This window comes from Rhea americana, unplaced genomic scaffold (assembly GCF_003343005.1).
Source record: "Rhea americana isolate MKP2758 unplaced genomic scaffold, rheAme1 scaffold_28, whole genome shotgun sequence".
Lineage (NCBI taxonomy): Eukaryota > Metazoa > Chordata > Aves > Rheiformes > Rheidae > Rhea > Rhea americana.
Window position 1 is genome coordinate 1,118,558 of NW_028186401.1, and position 22,566 is coordinate 1,141,123.

Here is a 22,566-nt window from a genome sequence, read left to right on the forward strand (position 1 = left end):
CATTCCCCCTTCCTGTGCTCCCAGGGAGCTGAAGTGAAGATGAAAGGCAAAACACAGCAAAACAYGTGATTGCTAGTGCCTCATTCTCTGCTTGCATCCATTACAGTCCTGCAGACTCCTCATACAGCGCTGGGAATAAGTGTGGTTCAACACTCATTATATTCCCTTTATTAATTTGTATGCTCACATAGTGCGAATAACAGTGGAGTACAATGAAAGATAGCACAAAAGCCTTAAATTAAATGCAGCCTTTCCAATATCTCAGYGGGGTGGCAGCAGGCATATATTTCCAGCTGCTTTTCAGCAACGCCATTAATAAAACATATTTATTTTCCTGGARGGAGAACTGCTGGGACATCCTTCTGTTTTGGGGGCAGAATCGCATTCAATATCCCTAAATCATTGTTGGACATAGATGTGWAGTTCAGCTCTGAGAATTGCAACTGCCAGAAAGTCCTCAGTGTTCTTCCTACCTTACTTCACTTCCCGTTTATACATTTTTTTCTGTAGTCCATGTCCATCAATTTACATGCTGTTCTACTTAATAAGCAACATTTCCCTTGTATGTGTTTATATATTTAAGGATAATCATCTTTTCTCAGCATTTGTCTTTCCCTAATGATTGACTCAGACAAACACTACACCAGACCATGTCTGATTTCTGAGAGTCTTTGCTCCCTGGAATAAATCTGGTCTTAAGGAGTGGCTAGTGTCTTTTGAAACAAGGGGAAGRTTTGAGCTCAGGTTCAAATTGCATTACTTAGATGCACACAGTCCCAGGTAAACAGTCCAAGTTCTCTTAATCTTTTCCCACTTTCTTTATTTGTCAAAATGTTTGTTGTTTTGATTTTTCTTTAAGATATCTCTCCAACTTTCKCTGGCTTTATTTTAAGAAGGCAGGGAAAGGAGAGACCCCACAKCTTTGTTCAAGGAAGTATTATTAGTGACAGTCCCACTAACTCATTTGCCAAGAAATTATTTACCTACAGAGAATAAATCTTCAGCTTGTTTTTAACAGGAAAATCTCTGCTAATATGATGCAAAATAAGAACTCTTATTTCAATAAAAATTTATATTCTAAGATTGAGTTGCTGGTCGTTCTGAGAGTCTTACATGAACAGTGAAAAATTTGCACAAAATAGTCATAATTATGGTATAATGCCTAATCGTGTTGTAGTTCAGCCTTATCAGCCTAAAAATGGCTTGTGAGTGASTAACATTACCATGGCAATCTTTACAGCTACAGGAAAAATACTGTGACTATTCTGGTAATAACTGTCTATAGAAGCCAAGCTGCAGTTTTTTATTGTAAGCATTTTAGGTTGGTAGAGAAAATTATGAAAATGCCATTTAAAATGAAGCTTTAGGAGAAACCATTATGTATTTTTCACAATTGAATGTCAAAACTTAATACAATGCAAGCATCTGGAAAATCCCRTAATTATATAAGCTGTCTCAAGGTACAGTTTGGCCAAGTCTGAATGCAACCTCCTGCTTCCATTTAAGTATTTATGCATTGAAAGTAGCTTGAACCATTCAGTTAATGACATCTTTTTTCAGTTATTGCAAAAGTGTGATCAAAACTGAATGTTGGACTCCCCATAAAGATCCTGATCCAAAGCAGAGCTTCTTCAGTGAGCAACACTTTGGAACTTGCAACAGAACTCTGAATTTTTCTGTGGAAAACGGCTAGGACCAGGGCTCAGGTTACTTGAATTAATTTTCCAGCAAAGTTAAGCAAGCCACATTTTCCTCTTCTCTGAACTAAGCATTGTGGTAGTAGTGGTCCTTTTCTTTGGTATGCCTTTGAGCTTCTTAGATGGAAAGTATTATACAAGCATGAAACAGTGTTTGAAGCAAGTTAGTGTGGATTAGCACAAAATCTGTGGCRATGTCTTGAATAATTAGTATTTGTGACGCACTCTTAACGTAAGCCTTCTGACTGAAAGTTCGTTCACGTAGTATTGGGCAAAGGAGGCTGCTGAATAACCAACTCAACAGTTTCAAATGAGTGCTGTCCTAATTCTTAGCATTCTCCTCCCATTCAGGTTTTCAGTCAGATGTTTATCTAAGTCTTGACCTCAATGTTTAGAGATATTTTAACCTTGCAAACAAAATAATGGTGACCTCTGGTTGTTATCATTAGAAAATTGGCTGCGATGGAATCATTGGCTCAGCTGCCAAAGAGGATCGCTGTGGCATCTGCAGTGGTGATGGCAAAACCTGTAAAGTGGTGAAAGGAGACTTCAACCACACCAAGGGGATGGGTAAGTAACCCTCAGCAACATTTCAGTGTAGTAGAGACTGCCTTAACTGCTTGAGGAGAATGAAGAGAGGTAGTGATAGCTCTTCTTCTTGGATGGTATTTGATTCACCTGCTCTCATAGATACATAAGCTGGCAGTTGTTCCTCTAAAATTTTATGGGTTTTGCCATAGATGTCCTTAGATGGTTCTGACTGTTCAGGAGATTTTACTCTTGCAGATGCAGGTAGGGGATCTAGCACAACTGATTTTCCCAATTTCTTACCAGTTGTGCTACCAGGTAAAATTCTGTGGAAATGTTCAATGAGGAATAAGTGAAAAGAGGCTCAAGAATGAGAGTATTGAATGCACCTTTGTTAAATGCCCCATGTCTTCTGTTTGARTAACTAACTATCCAAGGATAGATAATCAGCATTCAGTCTTATCACTTCCTGAGGCTCTTCAGATACTGAGTTGAAAGTGCTGAGAACTTATCAAGATCAGGCCTGATGGGGCTGTGCAGCTTCTAAAATTGTTTCTCATTAAAACAAACAAACAAACAAAATCTATCTAGGAACACAGAGCAGAATGCAACTCAGTTCAAATGTGATGTTCTCTTTGCTTCCTTTTCCATTGCCCAGATACCGGCTACTGCCTCTGTTTGAAATTTAGACTGAAGTTACATTTCTCATTTTGAATGCTATAGTGCTGTTGATTTTAAGTAAAAGAGATGAAATCATAGTATCGTCTCCAATGGGAGGAATGTCTGATTTCAGCACCATCTTTGAGCTCTTTAGGAGTTCAGAATAATATATGTCATATGTTCCAGATAATTCATGTTACAATAGGATATTTCACCTTAATGAAAGAGACCTCCCCTCTGAATGTTTTTACTGACTCCCTGCCAGCAATAGATTAGTATAGGGTAAAAGAACTTCCGTCAGACTTAAGACTTTGCCCTCTCTTGTTACACATGAATGTATGTACAGCTTTGTGTTTGAATTAGTCTTTGTTCCAGAGTTTCCGTTCTGGTGTTCTGAGAAACCTGTTATCACTCATCCTAATCAAGCAAAGGGAGAGAAACCCAGATTTGGGACTTGCGGGCTGCTCTAGGAGGAAGGAATTGTCCAGAAAAAAAATGACCTCTCATACAGTGAATGCAAAATTGCCATTTCCACATGCAGGAACACATTCAACATGTGCTACTCTGGGACTGAATTCAGCGAAGCACGTAAAGATCTCCTTAGGCACRTGCTTCTGTTTAATTGGTTAGTAAAGCAGCACAACTGCTTAGCAGCGTTCTTGAATCAGGGTTTCAGCACTGAAGTCTGGGACTCTGATTCTGCTCATTGATCTCTTGCTCTGTACCCTCCTTATCAGTGGAGCCAGCTATAACCAGTCACCTCCTCTGAGTGTGGATAGGATTTCCCACCTTCATGGTTACTTCCTGCAGCACGTTTGTGCTGCTGCATTGCTAGGCCAACCTGTTGAATGATTTCCTGCATTATGACTTTTGACCATCGTGCCCCAATTGGCTTCCACCTACCTATGGCAAGGAATTTGCATTTGGTGCAAGTGGTGGGAAAAGTTTCTCGTTTCCACTGAGAAGACTATTCTTTATATCTGTAGCATGTCTTAMAACTGTTCATGAACTTCTTAGTTGCTCCTGAAGAGTAGCTACCTTTTATCTTTTCCAACCAGAATACAAAATGTCTTGCACAGATAAATATGAAATTTCTGGGTCACTRCCAGGAAGTGACACCTATTTCCGGTCAGAGCAACTGCTTGGGGGTGGTAACTTTACATGGCTGTAGGAACACAACAGCCTTATCTGGTTAGCTGGTTGTTTGGCAGCCAGGACGCTTATAGGAGGCAGTTATCCCCAGCACCCATATGACATAGGGGGAAGAGAGAACTGACTGAATCATGGTCAGTGTTACACTGTACAAGTATGTATCCTTATTCTTTGCTGACCATCTYGAAAAAGCAAACCTGTCAGTTCCTTTTGCCACTTAAAATACTTCCACCTTTACCCATCTGACATAATTTTAAGATAATGTTTTTTTAGCATTCTGATCACATAAACATTTGTTAGATGWTTTGATTTATTGATTAATTTTAAAGGAAATTGGGGCAGTTGAGAGTACAAATAAGGTAGCATATTCAGAGCTTGAATATATAAATGATTGTACAAGTTAGTGACAAATTCCCATGAACTTGCTGCAACCCAAGTCAAGCCCAACATGCCACATTAAGTAGGCTGATTTATTACAGGAGRGCATAGCCATCAGATATCAAAATATTGATTGTTATGGAGTAGTATCTGTTTGAGAAGCCTTCTGCGCTTGGGGCTCCACAGAGAGCAGGATTCGTTCCTGTATGTCCTGTGACTGCAAATCATGTTGTGAAGCACCATTTAACTGAACTAAACCCATGCCAACTCCTTTCTGTTTCTTAGTAACCAATAGTCATTGTAAGAAGGTTTCCACGTGTGTGATGGCAAAGGCAAAGGCTGTTCCCAAGTGTTTCTCGTGTAAGATACTTGAATGCCGTTTGCAATGTTGGTGACATCCTTTGGTGTTGGTTCTTTGTTTTCTTTTTTTTTTTTTTTGGATTGGATGGGGAGATTGGTATCAAAAGCCATGGATAAACTTCAAATCCTTTTACTATTCAGCTTGTTTTATCAAAGTTATCAGGTATGGGCCCTTTCCTTTTAGAAGAGTTATTTGGATGAAGGAAAGCTAAATTTTCATTAACCAAGTGAGAAGTACTAGGTCTGGTTCTTTTTTTTCCCCGAACAAGATTGTCACAGGGTTTTGTAAGGTTCTGCCACTAGGTAGGGCAGGGCAGTGGAACATTCAAAGTGCCTCAGAAGAGATCCAGCAGTTGAGATCTTACCAAGTCTGATCCAGGGTAATCTAGCTGTAACTGGATTCCCATTTGTCTTTTGAGGAGGAGGTCAAAAACCTTTATTTGCTACACTGAACATCACATACACTTATGTGTAGTGGGMTGTCTCTAGTAGGCCAACTAATTGCAGTGTTTAGACTGAGGTTTATTTTTGGCTGACTTAGAGCATGCCCTGTACCTATTTCTGCAAAATAATGAAGAAAAATGCAAATTGTTCTGGAGTCTGTCTCAGTTTACCTGCTGCTGTCACTCATAGTACAGAAGAGTTAGAACCATAAGACAGCTCGTTGACTCATACCTGTTTGGTAGCTGGTTTATCTCACTGGATTCTAGTAAGATACCTGTCCAGACTCTGAGGCCATTCCTGTAATACTCAGAGATCTGCTTTAAAAATCAGATGTTTTCCCAGTGCATCTTGTCTCTACTGATTTTTCTCAATAATACGAAGATTTTCATTTCTGCCCCTTGCCTGTGATCCAAAAGAAAGACCGCACTTACTTGGATTTTTTTTTAATGGCATAACGTAATAACATGAGATGCGAAAGTACAGCCATTTCACAGAATYACAGAACAGGTGAGGTTGGAAGGGACCTCTGGAGATCATCTAGTCCAACCCCCCTGCTCAAGCAGGGTCACCTAGAGCGTCAGGATCRCATCCAGGCGGATTTTRAATAGCTCCAGAGAAGTAGACACAACAGCCTCTCTGGGCAACCTGTTCCAGTGCTCTGTCACTCTCACRGTGCAGAAATTCCTCCTCACGTTCAGGCAGAACTTCTGTGGTTCAGTTTTTGCCCATTGCCTCTAATCCTTTCGCATGGGACAACTGGAAAGAGTTTAGCCCCATCCCCTTGACACCGTCTCTTCAGATACTTAGAGACATTGATAAGATCCCCCCCCCCCAGTCTTGTCTTCTCCAAATCTGTAGGCAGGAGTTGAAATGGGTGTCAGCCCAGAGGCCCTGAGCTCTTTGGGGATGGCAGAGGTGCAACCACAGAGCCAGTTCAGGGAGCTCCTCTGACCCCAGGGACTTCTCTGCTGCTTGACCATGGCAAGATCATGGCATGGTCTTGCCATGATCACCTCTGAGGGGCTCAGACTGGAGAGCACTGCATGCAGGGATGTTGGATTTCCAGGAGGACAGTCCAGGCCTGAGGCTCTTCACTGACTCAAAAAAAAAAAAAAAAAAAAAAAAAAAAAGCAGGGAAAAAAGCAGCAGAGAGAAGCCTGTCAGGAGTAGGATTCGAATCCACACCTCCCATGGAGACTGTGACCTGAACACAGCACCTTAGACCGCTTGGCCATCGCGACCTCTCTGCCAACCTTGGCCCTTCTGATTTTTTGTTGTAACTAAGAGTTTTGGAGACAAGAGAATCTTTACTAGCCATTTTTTTTAAAAAAAGGTTAAAGAGCAGGCTTTTTGTTTTGTGCTTTGCTTAACCAGCGTGTATTTAAAAGAAAGGAAAGAAACCATAGTGCTGTCATGCTGGCTAAGAACATCTTTAGCCAGTGCAAGAAATGCTGTTCATGTCATTAGAGTGTACATCAAAATGATGAGAAAATAGAGCACCGTGAATAACTCTCAGGTATGTTATGAGGGCTTGAGCAGAGCATGTGGGACAGAAATTATGACAACCAACTACTCAGCAATAGTAGGAGGCTTTGAAACCTATCCATGGCTTCCATATGAAATGATTTTCTTCCAAGCCAGCTATCCCATGGCTAGAAGTGGACAATGATGGGTAGGTGCCTATGGAGGAATTAATCTCAAACTAATAGCAAATGAGAATCATCACAATCTTTGGCTGCTCRGAAAATGAGCATATCATTACTAATGGATATATTTTCACATCATTGCAACAATTAGCACTCAGCARAAGGTGCAAAGTGGGAATGGTCGTGGAGACTGAGATGCCCAGCTGGTACCCATCCATAAGACCTTAAGGAAGTTGTGCTGGCCCTCTCCAGCAGGTAGATGGTACWGCTTGGGTTCCTTGGCTACCGACCTGAGATCTTGCATCGAGGCACTTTTTGGAAGTAAGATAATATTGATGAGCAGTGCTGACTTTTTCATGCACCAACTGTCATATGTGTACARGGGAAAGATATGAAGGTACAGTGCCCAGAGATCAATACCTTCAGCCATGGGATAATTTCTCCTTTACCTCAGAGTCTGTGTTTTGCTAAGATCCCAACCAAGAAAACAGCTTTTTGATAGATCAGTGACATTATGAAATTCACACTAAACTTCCTCTTCTTTCTGGGAATAGCAACAATGGCTAACAATGGGTTTTCCTATGTGAGCTGCCTTCCTCTTACGAATCTCTCCAGCGTTTAAATGACGATACAGTAGCCACTATTCACGTATTAATCTGCCTGATGACAAAGCCACCTCTTTGTTCTGGTGTCTCTCCTAATATGAGTTACACCATATAATTTGTATCTTAGGATTTGCTTCAATCACAGTCTTACATTCCTGAGACACTGATGTAATGCAGATTATCCAGAAAGATTGGTGCATGCCAAAGTAACTGTTCCCAAGGTGGAGTATACTACATACACTACTATAAATTATCAAATAATGAAGTTCTCCTGTTGTACTTTCAAAGCTTCATCTTAACAGGGTGATTTATGGGTGAAATTACTAGAAATACTGGCTGATAGTTGCCAAATCTCATCAGTCTTTAACCAGCTCCTCATTTAAAATAGAACTTTAAACCCAACCTTGCATACTCCTGCGTTGCAGACAATTATCCTAAGACCTAACAGATCTTTGAGAGTCSTTGACTCTGGGCCAACACTAAGACTTTTTTTGGTCTTACTAGCTGACACTTGATAATCTTTCTGGCAATCTGCAGTTACAGTTTGCTTAACAAAACGTGCTTGGAAAACAATGGGGATGTTTTCTGGTGCAGTTATCTCAAAGATCAGGAATATTCTGTGACCAGCAGCCTGACATTAGCTCTACGCACCAGACTGGAGTGGTGATAGCAATCTGAGTTTGTGCCTTTGGCAAAGCTGCATGGATGGTGTATTTAATATGTTTGTGGTAGGATTTGACCACTAACTTGCACAGTCTTGCTGGAAACGATGACTAAGAGTGTCAAGACACTTCCATGGGACATGCCCAAGAATTCTGCTTCATATCTGAATGAACAGTTCAAATCCATGCAACGGCAAAGTGGTTCACGGTTCACTACAGGAAAAGTAAAGGTCAGCAGTCAGGTTTGTGCCACATGAGCTCTATGAGTTAGCGTAATATATTTCTTCTTATTCAGGAGCTGTGAATACAACCCCCCCCAAAGCCATCCATCAGAATTAGAAATTACATGAGGAGAAAAATCTGGTATGAGACCAAACTAAACAGTCTCCAGAACTAATACCCTATTAATAGCTTAYACTCCGCTGTTTACCGTTGTAAAAAGTATCATAAAAGGCAGCTTTTCCACGTGGAGTTTCTCTCATGACACAGTGATGAAATGAGAGTGTATTTATGGCACTAGCTGAACCTCAAGTATTGCTCCGCAGCTTGCTCACCTCTGAAGGGCAGCGAGAAGCACTCCTGGCTGTTGCAGGGTCAGAGGACAGACCCAGAGTTCACTGAAGACAGTGCTTAGCTTTCCACTAAGTTCAGTGTAATTTTGTATCCAGTCCCTGCATGATGTACCTCTGGGTATTTGTAGCTTGCTTGTGATTTTAAAAGTAAGTGAATAGTCCCCCCAGCAGGTATGTTAAATTACCTGAGACTTGGGCATGTTCCAAACTGGCTTCCTAACGGGTATTCAGGTGTGTCATAAGGCCTATTTCACCTTGATAGCCTGTTACTAACCTTTGCTGGGTGCTCACATCTGGTGGTAACTGTTGGTCGGGTTTATGTGCAGATGCATGGGGGGCAATGAGGGTGTTTCRTTCCTAAAATGCTCTCTTTGACCGTAATTTGGTATCTCAGCCGATGAAAAAACAACTCCCAGAAATGTCTAGAGTAAAATCTGACATCTGTTTGCTTTGACTTTATAACAGATTTTACTTTGCCTTAAAAAAATGACCTTGGAAGTGATAATTGTTCCCAGTTGAAGCCTACTCTTTAGTAGCAGAGGGGAGAGCTATTGCTGTTGTTACAGGGATGTGGTTTGCAGCTCTACTGTCCCTCTCTYTCTGTTTTTCCTGTAAGGGATGACTGACTGTTTCTGAGAAAACCTGACCAAGAGAGAAGTAAATAAAATAAAATAAACAAGGAGGAACAAGTGCAAAGAGAACTGAGCTGAAGTGACAAAGCAAAAGTTAATCCAAAACACTAATYAGGGAAAAAAGGAGCATTTCTCAGCCAAATCAGCTTTGCATCCCAAGCACCTTGCAAAACCCAAGTGATCAGGCCTTATTCACAGGACAGCAATGGGGCTAGGCGGTAGGCTGGTTTGGACAGGTAGAAGTGGATCTACCAACTGAACCCCTAAATCCGCAGCTGTCTCACWGCATGTCATGATATTGAGAAAATCACTTAATCCTGAGATGCATGAGGCTATCAGCATCCTCCTTTGTGGCCCCTCTCATCAGTGTAGCAGAACCATGGCCATTCAGCAGCATTTGTCTCTGAAAAAGCCCCCGAAAAGTTGTTAAACGCTAAAGCAACCACTGCTGCTTACACCAGCACGTCTCTGACCCATTGGTCTAGAATGGCCTCAATTTCCATAAAGGCAGGACTGGCACAGAACAGCCTCACGGAGTCCTTSAAAGCAAAAAAGGGAAGAGGGAACATACGGAACAAGCTACTTAACCTCTAAAAGAGGAGGGAGAGCAATAATCCAAAAGAGGTGCTGAGTTATACACTGCAAAGTAAATTGGGTGGCCAATTAGAAAGAATCAAATCATGGTTGTAATAAGATTAGTGTCATTTACAGGGGCCTGATGCAGACTCCACTGAAGCCAGTAGAAAAACTCTCCCTGACCTCCAGGCCTTTGAAATGGTCCTAATGCTCCTCAGATCTATAGTTTAAAGGCACCACTTCCACCCCTTGGAACAAGTGCATAACTCCAGGTGACCCTGTGTTGGGGGAAATAGCCTACATTTCTGTGTAGCTCCTAACTATTCTTTGTGTTGTTCTGCGAGTCAGAAGTGGTATCATTACATCATATTGCTGGTTGAAGGAAGCGTGAAGAAACCAAGAGAATTTCAGAAAGATAAAAACCAAGAGAATTCTATCAGAATGTGATGGGATGCTGTAAAAACTTCCCTCCTGTGTCAGAGTGTCAGTTGCTCAGATGGATCAATTTGGCGTGAGCTGCTGCTGGTAGGGATTAGAGGTGATTGATGGTCAGTCCTGGACAAACTTTCAACTCTGTTGTTGAAGGAAATCTGAGCTGTGGAATTCTGTTTAGCAGCCCAGTGCAAGGAGACGGTTAACCATAAAATCCTAGTATAAAGCTAATGCGTAATTGAAAACAAATCTATTGTCCCATTTTCCCACTGATTCCTGCTGTTTACTTTTAGCTTTGCCCATGTTTTGTGGAAGAGGGACCTTTCTGATACTGATCACAGCACTGAGAAGGTTTCTTTGGGAGTGGAATCAGGAGCATCTTTTTGAAACAAAATTTCAAATCACAGATTGTTCTATAATGCGCAGGGTTGTTCCTGACAGTTACACTTCGTACCAGCTCTGAAGTGGTCCTCCTGCATCACTGTCAGTGCCCCAGAAAAGCCAGGCTGATGCAAAGGAAGCAAATCTAATTAGGTCCATGTACAAACCTCAAATCAAAATTACGCAGCACGYGTGCATTTCTCTCCCTCTTCTTAGGTCAAAATGATTAGTCATAGCCATGAAAGTCACAGCAGTGAAACTTGGCTGCCACAGCAGGGATTGCATTTGAAGCATTTCCCACCATTCCCCAACCTGGGCAGGAGTTGATTTTTCTCGGTGAGATACTGTATGACTGATGCCTCTGGCTGTCTGTGGGATGCTCTCATCCATCTGCCCTTTTATTGCCATAGGTTACATCGAAGCAGCTGTGATCCCTGCAGGTGCCCGACGGATCAGAGTGGTTGAGGATAAACCTGCTCACAGTTTTCTGGGTAAAAAGACAAAGTAAAATGTTTTAATTCAGAACTCAGCTCTGCTTTCTGTTAAAATGGCCCTTCTCTGAATGATCCCTCAGATGACAGGTTTGTTGCTGTCAGGATGTGGCTGTTGCTTTCATTCTTGTTGCAGTCACTCCCTGCTTTAATGGCTTGATTTCAAGACATTGGTTTGATGTGAAAATACATGACACGTTCAGGCCCTGTGCAACCCGAAAGGACTGTAGAATATTGTATATGGACAGCAGGGTTCCTGAGCAGCACTTGCTACCAGGTTGCACACAGCTGCCAGGCACACACAGCACTTTGGGAGGCAGCGGGAAAGAAAAGAGTGCATTTAGGGACAGGAGTGGCAGGGCTACAGACAGAGAAGCCCTGCGCCCAGCGCAGGCTGGAGCCATCCCAGCAGGATGGGGCTGCTGACATCCCTTAATAACCTGACTGTGGACTTGCCTGCACCGTTTCCTGCAGTAGCAGGTTTTCACTTGATGCTGCAGCCAAAACTGAATCCTGCAGTCTGAGATGGGCTAGTTGCAGCCTCTGGTCCACTTACCTATATTTTCTCAGGCCAAATCGTTGGTTTAATCCTCTTCTCATTTCTACCTCTGCAGTCCCCTTGAGGTCCCCCTTCACCCTTTGGAAACAAAGTTTTAGCCCTATGTGTATGTGTTGTTGTTCTTGGACAGGATCTGTGAACAAATTTGTTGTCCAGTTGCCAGGCAGTCAGGTTAAGGTTTGGATGGACATTTCTGAAATGCATTGTTTGTGTGTACTAGCCTGGTCATCTGCCTCTCATCTCAAATATTAAAGTGTTTCTTATCGTGCCGTTACTGTGTGATAGATGAAGTGCTTTACCTCCAGTCTACCTCTAACGAAACCAAGTCGTAGAAATGCTCATCTCCCRTTATCCTGAATTCTCACGGGAAGCCTGTGGTAGAGCAGGCTGAAAGAAGGTTGCTCAAGGCCCAGAGCAATACTCCACACATTGAAACATCCTTTGCCCACTCTGAGCTGCACGGTCACACATCAGGGGAGTTTTTTCTGCCTCTCTTAAACTCTTCATGCTGTGGAGCTATTCTCTGTGGGAAGAGAAAAAGATAAGAGAAAATCTCCCAAGCCCTTTTATACTTAGTGGACTCCTGCAGCTTGTAGTTGCCTGCATTGTCAAACCCAGGCATTTCTTGCTGTTGATAAGTTCATTGACAGAAGATTATTTTCCCTTCCTTATCGAACAGTGTTTCAGCCCTTCCTCACGCTGATGTTCTCGTTGCAGCAGTTGGAACAGATGCATGTTCCAGCTCTTCCCTGTCCTTCAGGATTATCATGTACACAGTGGGACTATTTTCATTTGTGCTCTGGTTCTCCCAGATTGAGATTCTCATGCTGGAGATGTTGTAGGGTACAAAAACACTCTGAAAGATGGAATTATTTCCAGGCCTGTGGTAGGAACTCTGAAAGGATAACAAAGTGATTGTGTCTTAGGATTTCAGATCCAGTGCTGGTAGTTTTCTCTCTTGGGATGCCACCAAATCTGGCAAAATCATTAGGAAAGATCAGTCTCTTCTCTGTCTCTCATTCCAACTTCAGAGAAAAAAGAGGGCAAATCATGTCATTCAGCTGCCCTTGGATTAAAGTGTTGGCATTTGTGCCACTTCTTTGGTAGGAAGCATATATTGCTGCTGCTACTATTTTTGCTAATGCTGCAGCCAGATTGCTGGGAGAGGACTACACCTACATGTAAGATGTTTGATATAGCAAAGCACTAGTGGAACAATGAGAATCAGTGTTTCCTTGGACTTTGCAAACATTCTGCTTTCTGGAAGCCACCCTTTTGGTTTGTCTTGGTGAGATTTGCACAGGGTATTTGTCAGGGGCTCGGGTTTTGGCAGATAGAGAATCTGAGAGCTAGTAACTGCTAGTAACTGTCCGTTGTGATCACATAACCTTGACTTAAGCAGATATCTCTCTSCTGGGTGGTAAAGATCAGGACTGTATATATTTGAGAGYAGAATGCATGACAAAGAGAAATAATAATTCTTATGTGGTTCTTAGTCCAAATGAGCGGTAATCTGGTCATTTTAAAGCTTCCAAAATGCTTTCAGYTCTTTGATTCCCTGTCAGGTCATGGCATGTCAGCCAGGAGAAACTCTGAGCTTTCTGAAATTTTCTCTTTCCAGAAACACTGGACACAAAGAAAGGGTAGCTGAAGAACAGTAGCAGTAATGCTCTAGCAGGACAAGAAAGATGACCGAGGAGACTTATCCCAGTCACTGATAGGCCTCAAGATGTATTGTAAATGCAGGTGTGAGTATGGACAGATTTCCTATCTCAGTTACACTGACAAGGTTGAGCCTAATCAGGCCCTATTTCCACTCAGGTACAGTGCTTTGGAAAAGAGCCCTGTGTAATTTGGAATCATTATTCCGTGTGCTGGGAGCTGTGCCTAAAGAATTTCCCTCCACCTGCRGTCAACCTATGCAGGCTGGCTTGGCTAGCTGTAAAGCTTGAAAACCACCTTGAACAGGAAATGCCTCTGCAGTTTGTGTCCACAGGCTGGGAAGCAAGCTGGAGGGATCCAAGGTGGAAATAAAGATCTGACTAGAGCCAGGTTTAGAAATAAGCTGGTCAGTTCCTGTCTTCCAGCCAAAAAGAAAAAGAAGTTATAGGCTGTTGCTGGGGTTTCTTTTCCCTTTGCTCCTCTACTGCACAGTTTTGAGCCAGAAAATAACCTGGATATGTAAGAGCATATGCTTGCAGCTTCCTAAATGAAATTGTTGCTCCATTGGTAGTTTGATAGGGCTGCATATCATTAACAGTTTTTACGGAGGCACTCTCATGTCTGAAGTGCTCACAGGCCAAAGAAGCATGGGACAAAAGTCAGAGAGAAAGTGGTTCCTGAGGAGGGAAAACAGGTTATTTATAAGCCCGTGCTATGGAAATGTGTTTCTACCGGGGGCTGTAAATACTGAGAAGGACCTTGTTGAAGTGCTTTGGTCTGACAGTCAGATAACATAGTTGCATTGCCTTGTCTCTGGATGTTGCAGAGTGCTGGCTCTGTACTAACCAGAYAGCCACTTGCACAGTGGGGAGAAAGGGAAGAACTGTGCTTCCCTACCTCATTGGAGGCATAGGATCCCCAGAGAGCTGCTGCTAGGTGTACAAAGCAGAAAAAAATCCTTTGGTTGCTAGTTCGAATTATAGGGAGGAGTGTTAAACGAAGCAGCTCATAACTGCTTCTCTATTTGGGCTTTCCCATCACAGTCAGATGAGTTTTGGCAGAGAAGACTGAGTATTTCCTGATCTCCTAAGCTGTAGCCACTGAGTCTAAGGGACTTTGGGCAASTGTTTTGTCTATCAGGTGCTTTGCTTACTCTCCAAAATGAATATAAAGATACTTGCTGTCCAATGCAAGATGCTTTTGCAGTGCTTGGGTGAAAAGCACAGCATTCAATAGATGCAAATAATAATAGGTGCTATAATAATAAAAAAACAGGTGCTGTTCACCCCACTGAGTTCAGGAGGATCATGTCTGCTGTTCAGCAGAGCCAGGCCTGCAGTAGCTGTGTGCAGCACAAGGCATAGAAAGAAAAGCAATACACTTGCATGGAGTGAAGACAGACAGTGGTGAAAATGCTCAGCTGAGCGTGCAGCGTAACTCCTGTCATCCAGAGCAGCTTCCTAAGGTGCCTTTGAGAACAGGGCTGTTTCCAAACTCTCCTTCTGCTCATTCACTTAAGGATCAGTGCCTGCAGCTATCAAAATCAAACCTTTCCCAGAAGAAAGATCACCAAAGGTTAATCATTCCTTTTTTTTTTTTTTTTTTTCCGTCAGGGAGCTGTCTTCCTTTGATAAGCTGGAACCAGGGCCTAGTTTTAGTCACTCAGGCTCTCATAGACTGTTTTGAGCACATGCCTTGGTATTTTTAAATGCCAGCCATACTGCTGTGGAGATAGTTTTATCTCATCCATAGCTTTGATCAGTCACGTTCAGAGCTGCTCAAGGCCAGCGTGATGGCTGCTTTGATCTGCCTGGAAGCCACTAGGCTTTGGCAATGGAAAGCAAGCCTGTTTCAGAAATCTGTCTGAAGTTGGCAGAAGGCACTTTGTAGTCTGGGGAGCAGAACGGGAAGAGACGTAAGCTGCAGACAGAGTTAGTTATGTTGCTGTAGCATGCAATACCAGGCCATCATCGTACCCCCCAGACCATATGCCAAAGAGAACATTTTTCAGAAAAAATATCCCCCCCTACACAGATCCTGCTGCTTGGGTGGAAACCATAGTTGCAGCTTCCCTTCATCCTTACTTTGGAGACTTTAGAGAGCCCCTCATGGGAGCATGAGGGCTATCAGGAAGATTGTGTGCAGCAGGATAGAAACATGTTCCAGCTTTCTTCAGTAACTCCCCAGGATGCAGATCCTCTCAGTAAGGCACACAGGGACACGGGAGTGTTAAAACCTTCATTGTTGCAGACATCCTCATAGGTTAGATGCTATGGTTGGTACTCTGTAAATTAAATGTGCCCAGAAATGCTCCTGGGTGCTGAGGCCAGTTAGCATGGAGCATCCCCTGTATGGGCTGCCTATGTATTGCTTATTGGAAAGTCTGGGCTCCTGACCTGTGCTGGGAGTTTGGGAGAATTCTAGTTGATCTAGGCCGTGAAGTTAGCCAGGGACCATTTTACAGCATACCGATGATAATTTCCCAGTGTTCCCAGTGCCTGGGAACAAGCCTGAGCACTGGAGATGCAGGGGTAGCTTTCAGTGCTAGATGCTTCAGGTGTCTCTTCTTATCTTCTCCAGCCTCTCTGGAATATGTGGAGCTAGGCACTTACATTGTTGAGCTAAGCAGAACAGGTTTCCGGGAAATCCTCTAAAGGGAAATCTAACAGAGGTTTCCTTCCTCCTAAATGTCCTGTGAGGAAGGGAGGAGCTGGCCTCTAGCTTCTTGAGGGACCCTTCATTGTAATAGCTATATGGAAGGTTCTGAACCTGTACTAGCCAACGAGAAAAAGAGGAGGACCTATATAGAATACTAGTATTGCTACAAGCACTCCTCTCTGTTAATTAGACCAAGCTGGTAAGTTAGTGTTGTGCCGTGGGCAGGAGGTCCGTTCCCCATCTCCAAGGCATGGTGTGGAATTGTACGTAGCCTGAGCATAGGCTAGAAGGGTTTACTGGCTATGGGGACTTGATCCAAAGGGATGACAGTGGGAGATTTTCCTGTTGACTTGAAAAGGCTTTAAATCAGCTCCTCTTACCTTCTCCCAACATGCATAAGTGAACGCCAACATCTTACTTTTAACTGGAAGAGAATAAAATAGGCTTGAAATGCTGGAGGTTAAAAAAACATCTTGTTAAAGGCTTAGCCAAGAGACACAGTAAACCTTGAACTAAGGAAACCCCGTAACTGAAAAACATAGGCTATTCTATCTGATGTCTGGAGAGATTTGATCTGTGGAACATGGTTCTCCAAAAAGGGCGCCTGGACATTCTCTCTGTTAGAACAGAGTCTGCCAATTTTCTCTTCCCTCAGCACATCACACAGACATCTGAATAACCTTGCTCCCTTGTACTGTGGAGAGCACAGAAATCCCTAAATGACCTGCACTGGCGAGTCACAGTAATACGATGTTCTCATGGCTGGAGTGGCCTTTCAGCATTTGAAGAATTTCAGGGATGCTGATGCAAGAGGTTTTTCTGACTGGAAAGACATGATACTCCAAGTATCTTTTCTTCTAAATAGTCATCTTCCTGGGCTTCCTTTCTGCCTCAGGGCTTGCTCACATGCAGAGGCACTTTCTGTCAGTAGGGCTGTGGATCTGCAGCAGCTCCAGTTTTGCATGTCTGCAGCTCGTGGACTCTGAAGGGAGGATGGCTGGGGCAGGCTATTCCTTGCATCTTGCTGTTTTTCATTTGTGGCCTGGCTTTGTTCCATCAAACCTGGGGGTAGACAGTGTCTCGCCTGCTTCTGCCGTTTGTTTTGAGAGCAGATAAGGCATGAGGCAGTATCCCGAGCACAAACACCATTCACTTCTGTTGTAGCTTTATAATGCCTCTCCAGTTTCTTAGGTGGCAAAAAGCCCCTGCAGTAATTTAGAGCAACCTACGGGCCACTCTAAATTATGCCTGTAGATAGTGCTTGCAGGTCGGAATACTTTGCCCAGCAGAAGGTGATATTAAGCTGACTTCCCAAGTTTGCTTTCTGCCCACTGACSAGTGTTTTTTGCCTTTATGATCTGATAAAAACTAAATGTTGATCTGTTCAGTGTTGGCATTATGGAGTGCATGCCAACTCTGAAACAGTTCCTATTGCATTCGCAAATCTTCACTTGTGTATCAACACAGAGATTTCACTGAGGTTTTCTCAAGGAAAATTTAGGAAAATACAGTTTCAAAAGTTCATTCTGCTTGGAAGCTCTAAAATAATTGTGAAGACTTGCTATATTTGTAAGGAGAGTTTAGAGTTAAATGATCTATAAATTCTATGTTAATGCCTGAGGTTCAAAGATTCTCATTCAGACAGTAAATAATGAAACATATTTCATTATTTACTGTCTGAATGAGAATCTTTGAACCTAACTCCTGCCAGACTTTAACTGATCTCAGGGTGGACAGTCTACATAAAAATATACACATCTTGCCTTGAAAACCAGGCTTCTGTTTACAGCCAGTGGTGCTCTCATTATCTCACCTTAAGAACCAATTTTAATAGATGTCAAAATGTAACAGAGCAAGTGCATTAAGTTTGCTACCAGTAGTATCTTCAGATCATTCTTGAACAACTCTTCACTAGTACTAGATTCCTATGTCATGCCTATCAGTTTGGTATATATGTTTAAATTTATAGCATTATCTATTTTTCTGAAAGTAAAACTAAATGCTTAGATTTGGGAAGAATCCTTAAAGCAATATAAATGTTAATTTCCGATCTACCAGATACACCAGGCATGTTTATTTTACAGGCATCTCTACATATTTACTGGGTTACCTTTGACTAATAATATTGAGATTGTTCTRGGAAGAACGATAGCTCTGACTGTTCACTAATTATGCTCTCTGTTTACACTTCATGCTCTGCTCAGCTTGGGTAAAGAAAATGGGCCAGTAAGTTCTGTTCTTTTCTAGTCAGTCACTTCTGCTTTGTTATTCTTGCATGTTCACACAATGCTGCAGTACTTTAGGCTTACCTTTAAACTGGAATTAAATCTCTCTTCATTGAATCTGAAGAAAAACATTCTAGTCTTGCAAATTTTTCTTTGCAAAAGCAGAACTTTATGCATAACTGAATGCAACACTATGCCATGAATATGTGTGTCTTTCAGACATGCTCCTGAAATAGATTAAAGCGTGGAAGAGTTCTACCATTTAGTCCTAATTTAGGAATATTTTTTCAAGGACAGTGGGTAGTTAATTTTCTTTCCTTCTCCTTTGTAAACTGCTGCTGCACAGTTCTTTTCCTCTCTTTAAACTTTCTGGCAGTGGAACAGCAAGAGAATGCCTCAAAGTTTTGAAGTTAGAGAATATTGCTGCTTTAGGAAGTAGAACCTAATAATTTTTAGTTACTAAAACCTTAGCTGTGCCAGTTTATGTGACATTATTGCTGCTTAGTAGCAATGTTAATATAAGTAGATACACCTTCATCAACTGAAATGCAACATATGCCCAAGTTAGTCAGTTAGTTAACTGCTAGTCAGCTAAAATTATATTTCATTTTTCTTTTAAGTGCATGTCTGTTGCGAGACCACTGCATCTTGCACTTCAGGTGGGCTGAGACAGAAGCTCCATGCTCTGTATTTTAATTATGGATTTACTTTCATTTCATCCCATGATATTTGATTCTTTCCAGCTTTAAAAGATTCCAGTAAGAGATCCATTAACAGCGACTGGAAAATTGAGCTTCCTGGTGAGTTTCAGATCGCAGGCACTACTGTCCGGTACGTGCGAAGGGGTCTRTGGGAGAAAATCTCTGCCAAAGGACCAACTAAAATACCACTGCACTTGATGGTAACTTTTTATCCTTTGTTTGTGTTTCTTAAGTGATGCAACATAAAGGGTTTATATCCTAGCTCAAAGTTAAATTTTGTTTGTTTGCTTCCTCACCAGAGTTTTTTCAAAGCTATCCTGTTRGTATCTCCTCACATTCTTTTGCAGCACTACAAGGGCTGGAAAAATCCAGCTTCTTACTTAAAAGCAACTGAAGCCCTGTTCTAAGAGGACATGCAATGTCTCAGTAGACTCACCTCCAAGAGAGGATACTCCTGTAATGTGCTGCAGACAAGGTGACAAGTCCATTCTAAAGGATTTAGGTTTCCACAGACATACCCACTCACACACACATAAAAGGATATTTCCCCTGAACACCTTCTTCGCTTATGCCAGAGCATACTCTGTATTTAAATACTTACACAGGCAACATGCAGATTTTATGTGTGTAGAGGATATGTATGAATTTGACCCTCTGCAGTGACTTGCTTGCAGAAATGTTCCTTGTTTTATTTATTTTTTGAGTTTTATTTTCTGTATTTTAACATGTTGTTGAAAGTCGTTGCTAAAGCTCAGCATAATCCTTTTGTTAACTGGGCACATCATTTTGTGAGCAGTCGTACGGCTCAGCATGAGTACGTGAGTCAGAACTGAGCAGAGGTCAGATGAAGAGGATCCTAGTCCCAGGGTGACRCTGACAGGGGATGAGTGGTCCATGGGCCAGTCCTTTAATGTCTCTGGTTACCTTAATGTTTCCATATCTAAGATAGATGTAATAATGCCTGTCTCGAATGAGTRTAACTAGGTGAATGTGTGCAGAAAGCTTTACAGTTTCTATAGAGAAGAATGCATAAAAACGTGGCGTTCTAAATAATACATTGTTTCCTGTAACTTCTTTAATGCAAGTCTTCCCACCTGAAACTAAGACTACAACAAAATATTTTGTACTGGCAAGGTTTGCCTAACCTTGGGGCACCATATAAGAGAAAGGAGTTGCACCAATACCTTTTGGGAAGATGCTGTGCAGGATTCCTGTGCAGCATTCCTGTACCAGCTCTAGGAATCTTCCAAGGCATTACTTGGCTGAGGCTCATTGCAATAAAATCCGTTGTCAGTATTTTGCAAACTTCAGCATCAGTAGAGACCTGCTTTTAAAGAAATGCTCTTTTCCCCTTCATTAAGAAGCAGCTTACATAGCAACTAGTGCCTATGCGGTTCTCCGTGAGTACCCTTTTCAAGTACAGACTGACATTTTCAGAAGATAAGAGCAGAGGAAGTTTTCCTGCTTCACTTTCCCCCAGAAATGATTCAAAAAGAGGAAAGTAAAAGTTACTAGGCCATTAAAAAAAAAAAAAAGTGATTCAGAATCACTATGAGTCATAAACAAAGCACACATGAAGTCTTTTGCTCAGATCAGACATTAATCTTTTCCTTGATATGGGATAGCAAGTTTGATTCTCTTAACACAAGAGTGGCATGATGGTTACCAGTTAACTCTAAATAGAAAACTGCTGTCCAAACAGTGGTGCAATACACTGGACTGACACAGAACCACAAGCTTCAGTCTATCTATTGTGACCTGCATTTGAAACCAGTTAGGCACAGATATACATACACAGCAATTACACATGGCTACAGAATTGCATGAAATTGGTTTCATATGGGCCTTTAGATTCACTAGTCTTGCTCCCTTATTAAGATAATAAGTATTTCTTTTTAGGAGCTGGTTTTTAATACTTGAGGCATTTCTCCAAGTGCATTACTGTAAGTATATTTTTTGGAGAAATTAATGTTTGTGTAGCTAGGCCATGCGCTAGACCTTCTCTTGGCAACAGAGGACAGCCAGACACTCCCAGAGCCTGAGATGCTTTAGACAAGCCCAGTTCCTCAGTCCTGTAGAAAAAACTGTTCATATCTCATGCACTTAAAGGCAGAGCAGGACTTGAGTTCTCTATCCCTGGTCACCTAGCATTTTGAGTCATATGAAAAGTTCCATTTGTCTTTGAAGTTGTGATGATGGCTGGCTAGCCTCAACTTGGCATTCAGTTCCAGTAATGAAGCTACCTCTGTAGCTGAAACAAAATTGTATCTTTGTTTCTCACATCTTCTGAAAGATGCTTTTCTGCCCAGACTTAGGCACTGTGCAGAGCAACTCAAGGGTGTTGAGTTTGTGTTGCCGCATGGTGGTCGTTGCACAGACCTCCAACATGTCAGTGACTGCAAGCCAAACCTTTTGTTTCATCACCTATGGTTATTTTTTGATTAAATGAGCTTAGGACAACAGCTGCTTTAGTGAGGTTACTGATTAAGTAGAAGTGAGTTCTGTCAATCTTAATGGGAAGCAACGATTGCTGGAGGAGAGTAACATTTGCAAATTTGCTTTTTCAATTGGGCAGCTGCTTGTTTCATTTACAATAGCCCTGCTTAAAATAGTTTATTTGATAAGGTGTTGCTCCTATTTCTGTAAGTGATAGAAGCCAGCAAAATTTACCTGTCTAATATTGTTGAGATTTCACTATAATAGCTTAAGTAAGTCTAAAGAAAGATGTTCTGTCTTTCCAGCTAAGTGATATACACATTTATATCGTCAGCATTACAGCAGTACTACTATGGTATTTGTTAGTAATGTGATCTTCTAGATTCCATGGAAAATAATCACCTTGCTGTTGGAAGCAGCTTTCACCTCCCTGTGGCAATGTGCAAGATAGTCAAAATGTGTATGTTGCCAGTAGCTATATGGTAATGGCCCTTCCCTGCCATCCTCAGTTTTCTGAGGGGCAGCAAAGTCTTGTTCCTGCAGCTTGTCAGCAGGAAGAGTCACACTCACTTTGGGCACCACATTCCCAGAAGGTGTGTGATGTTTTCATGTGTTAGTTGTTTGAGTTTTGAGAATGATCACCTTGTGCCTTCAGGTGTGCTAATTATGTCTTATACCTTCAAACTATGGACTCCCCTGTGGTTCAGCTCAAAWTCAACAGTAAATGATGAAATTAAGCCATAAATGGTACAGCATTAATCCAGAACCTCCCCATTGTCTCCCGGTTTGCACAGCCAGAATCCTGGGTCTGTACATAAGACTTGCAGAGAATCTGCTTTCCAAAAAACAAAGGTAGACAGGTATGATGAATGACTTTTCAATTCTAGATGCTCATTAAAATAGTTGTTATATGGATACAATGCTGATTTAATGCTTCTCACTTTCTTCCCATTTCTCTTTTGATAGCCAGGGTCCTGCTGATCACATTTGAGGCTTACACAAAAGTAATCAAGTTATGTGTCATATTCCAGGTTTAGACACCTCCCAAATGCCTTAAATCCTTAGTGCTCTCGCAGATGCCCTGTATTACCAGCACTACTTCAATTTCA

General features: G+C 42.0%; 1 protein-coding gene across 1 annotated transcript in view; it reads left to right on the forward strand.

The window, feature by feature from the left end:
• Positions 1 to 22,566, forward strand: part of ADAMTS17 (ADAM metallopeptidase with thrombospondin type 1 motif 17) — a 191,445-nt gene that overhangs the window by 123,181 nt on the left and 45,698 nt on the right. The window contains exons 14-17 of the mRNA XM_085308753.1: positions 2,147 to 2,267; positions 4,701 to 4,775; positions 11,136 to 11,216; positions 19,064 to 19,221. Of these exons, the coding sequence (XP_085164879.1) occupies positions 2,147 to 2,267; positions 4,701 to 4,775; positions 11,136 to 11,216; positions 19,064 to 19,221 (435 nt within the window). The remainder of the gene's footprint in view (positions 1 to 2,146; positions 2,268 to 4,700; positions 4,776 to 11,135; positions 11,217 to 19,063; positions 19,222 to 22,566) is intronic.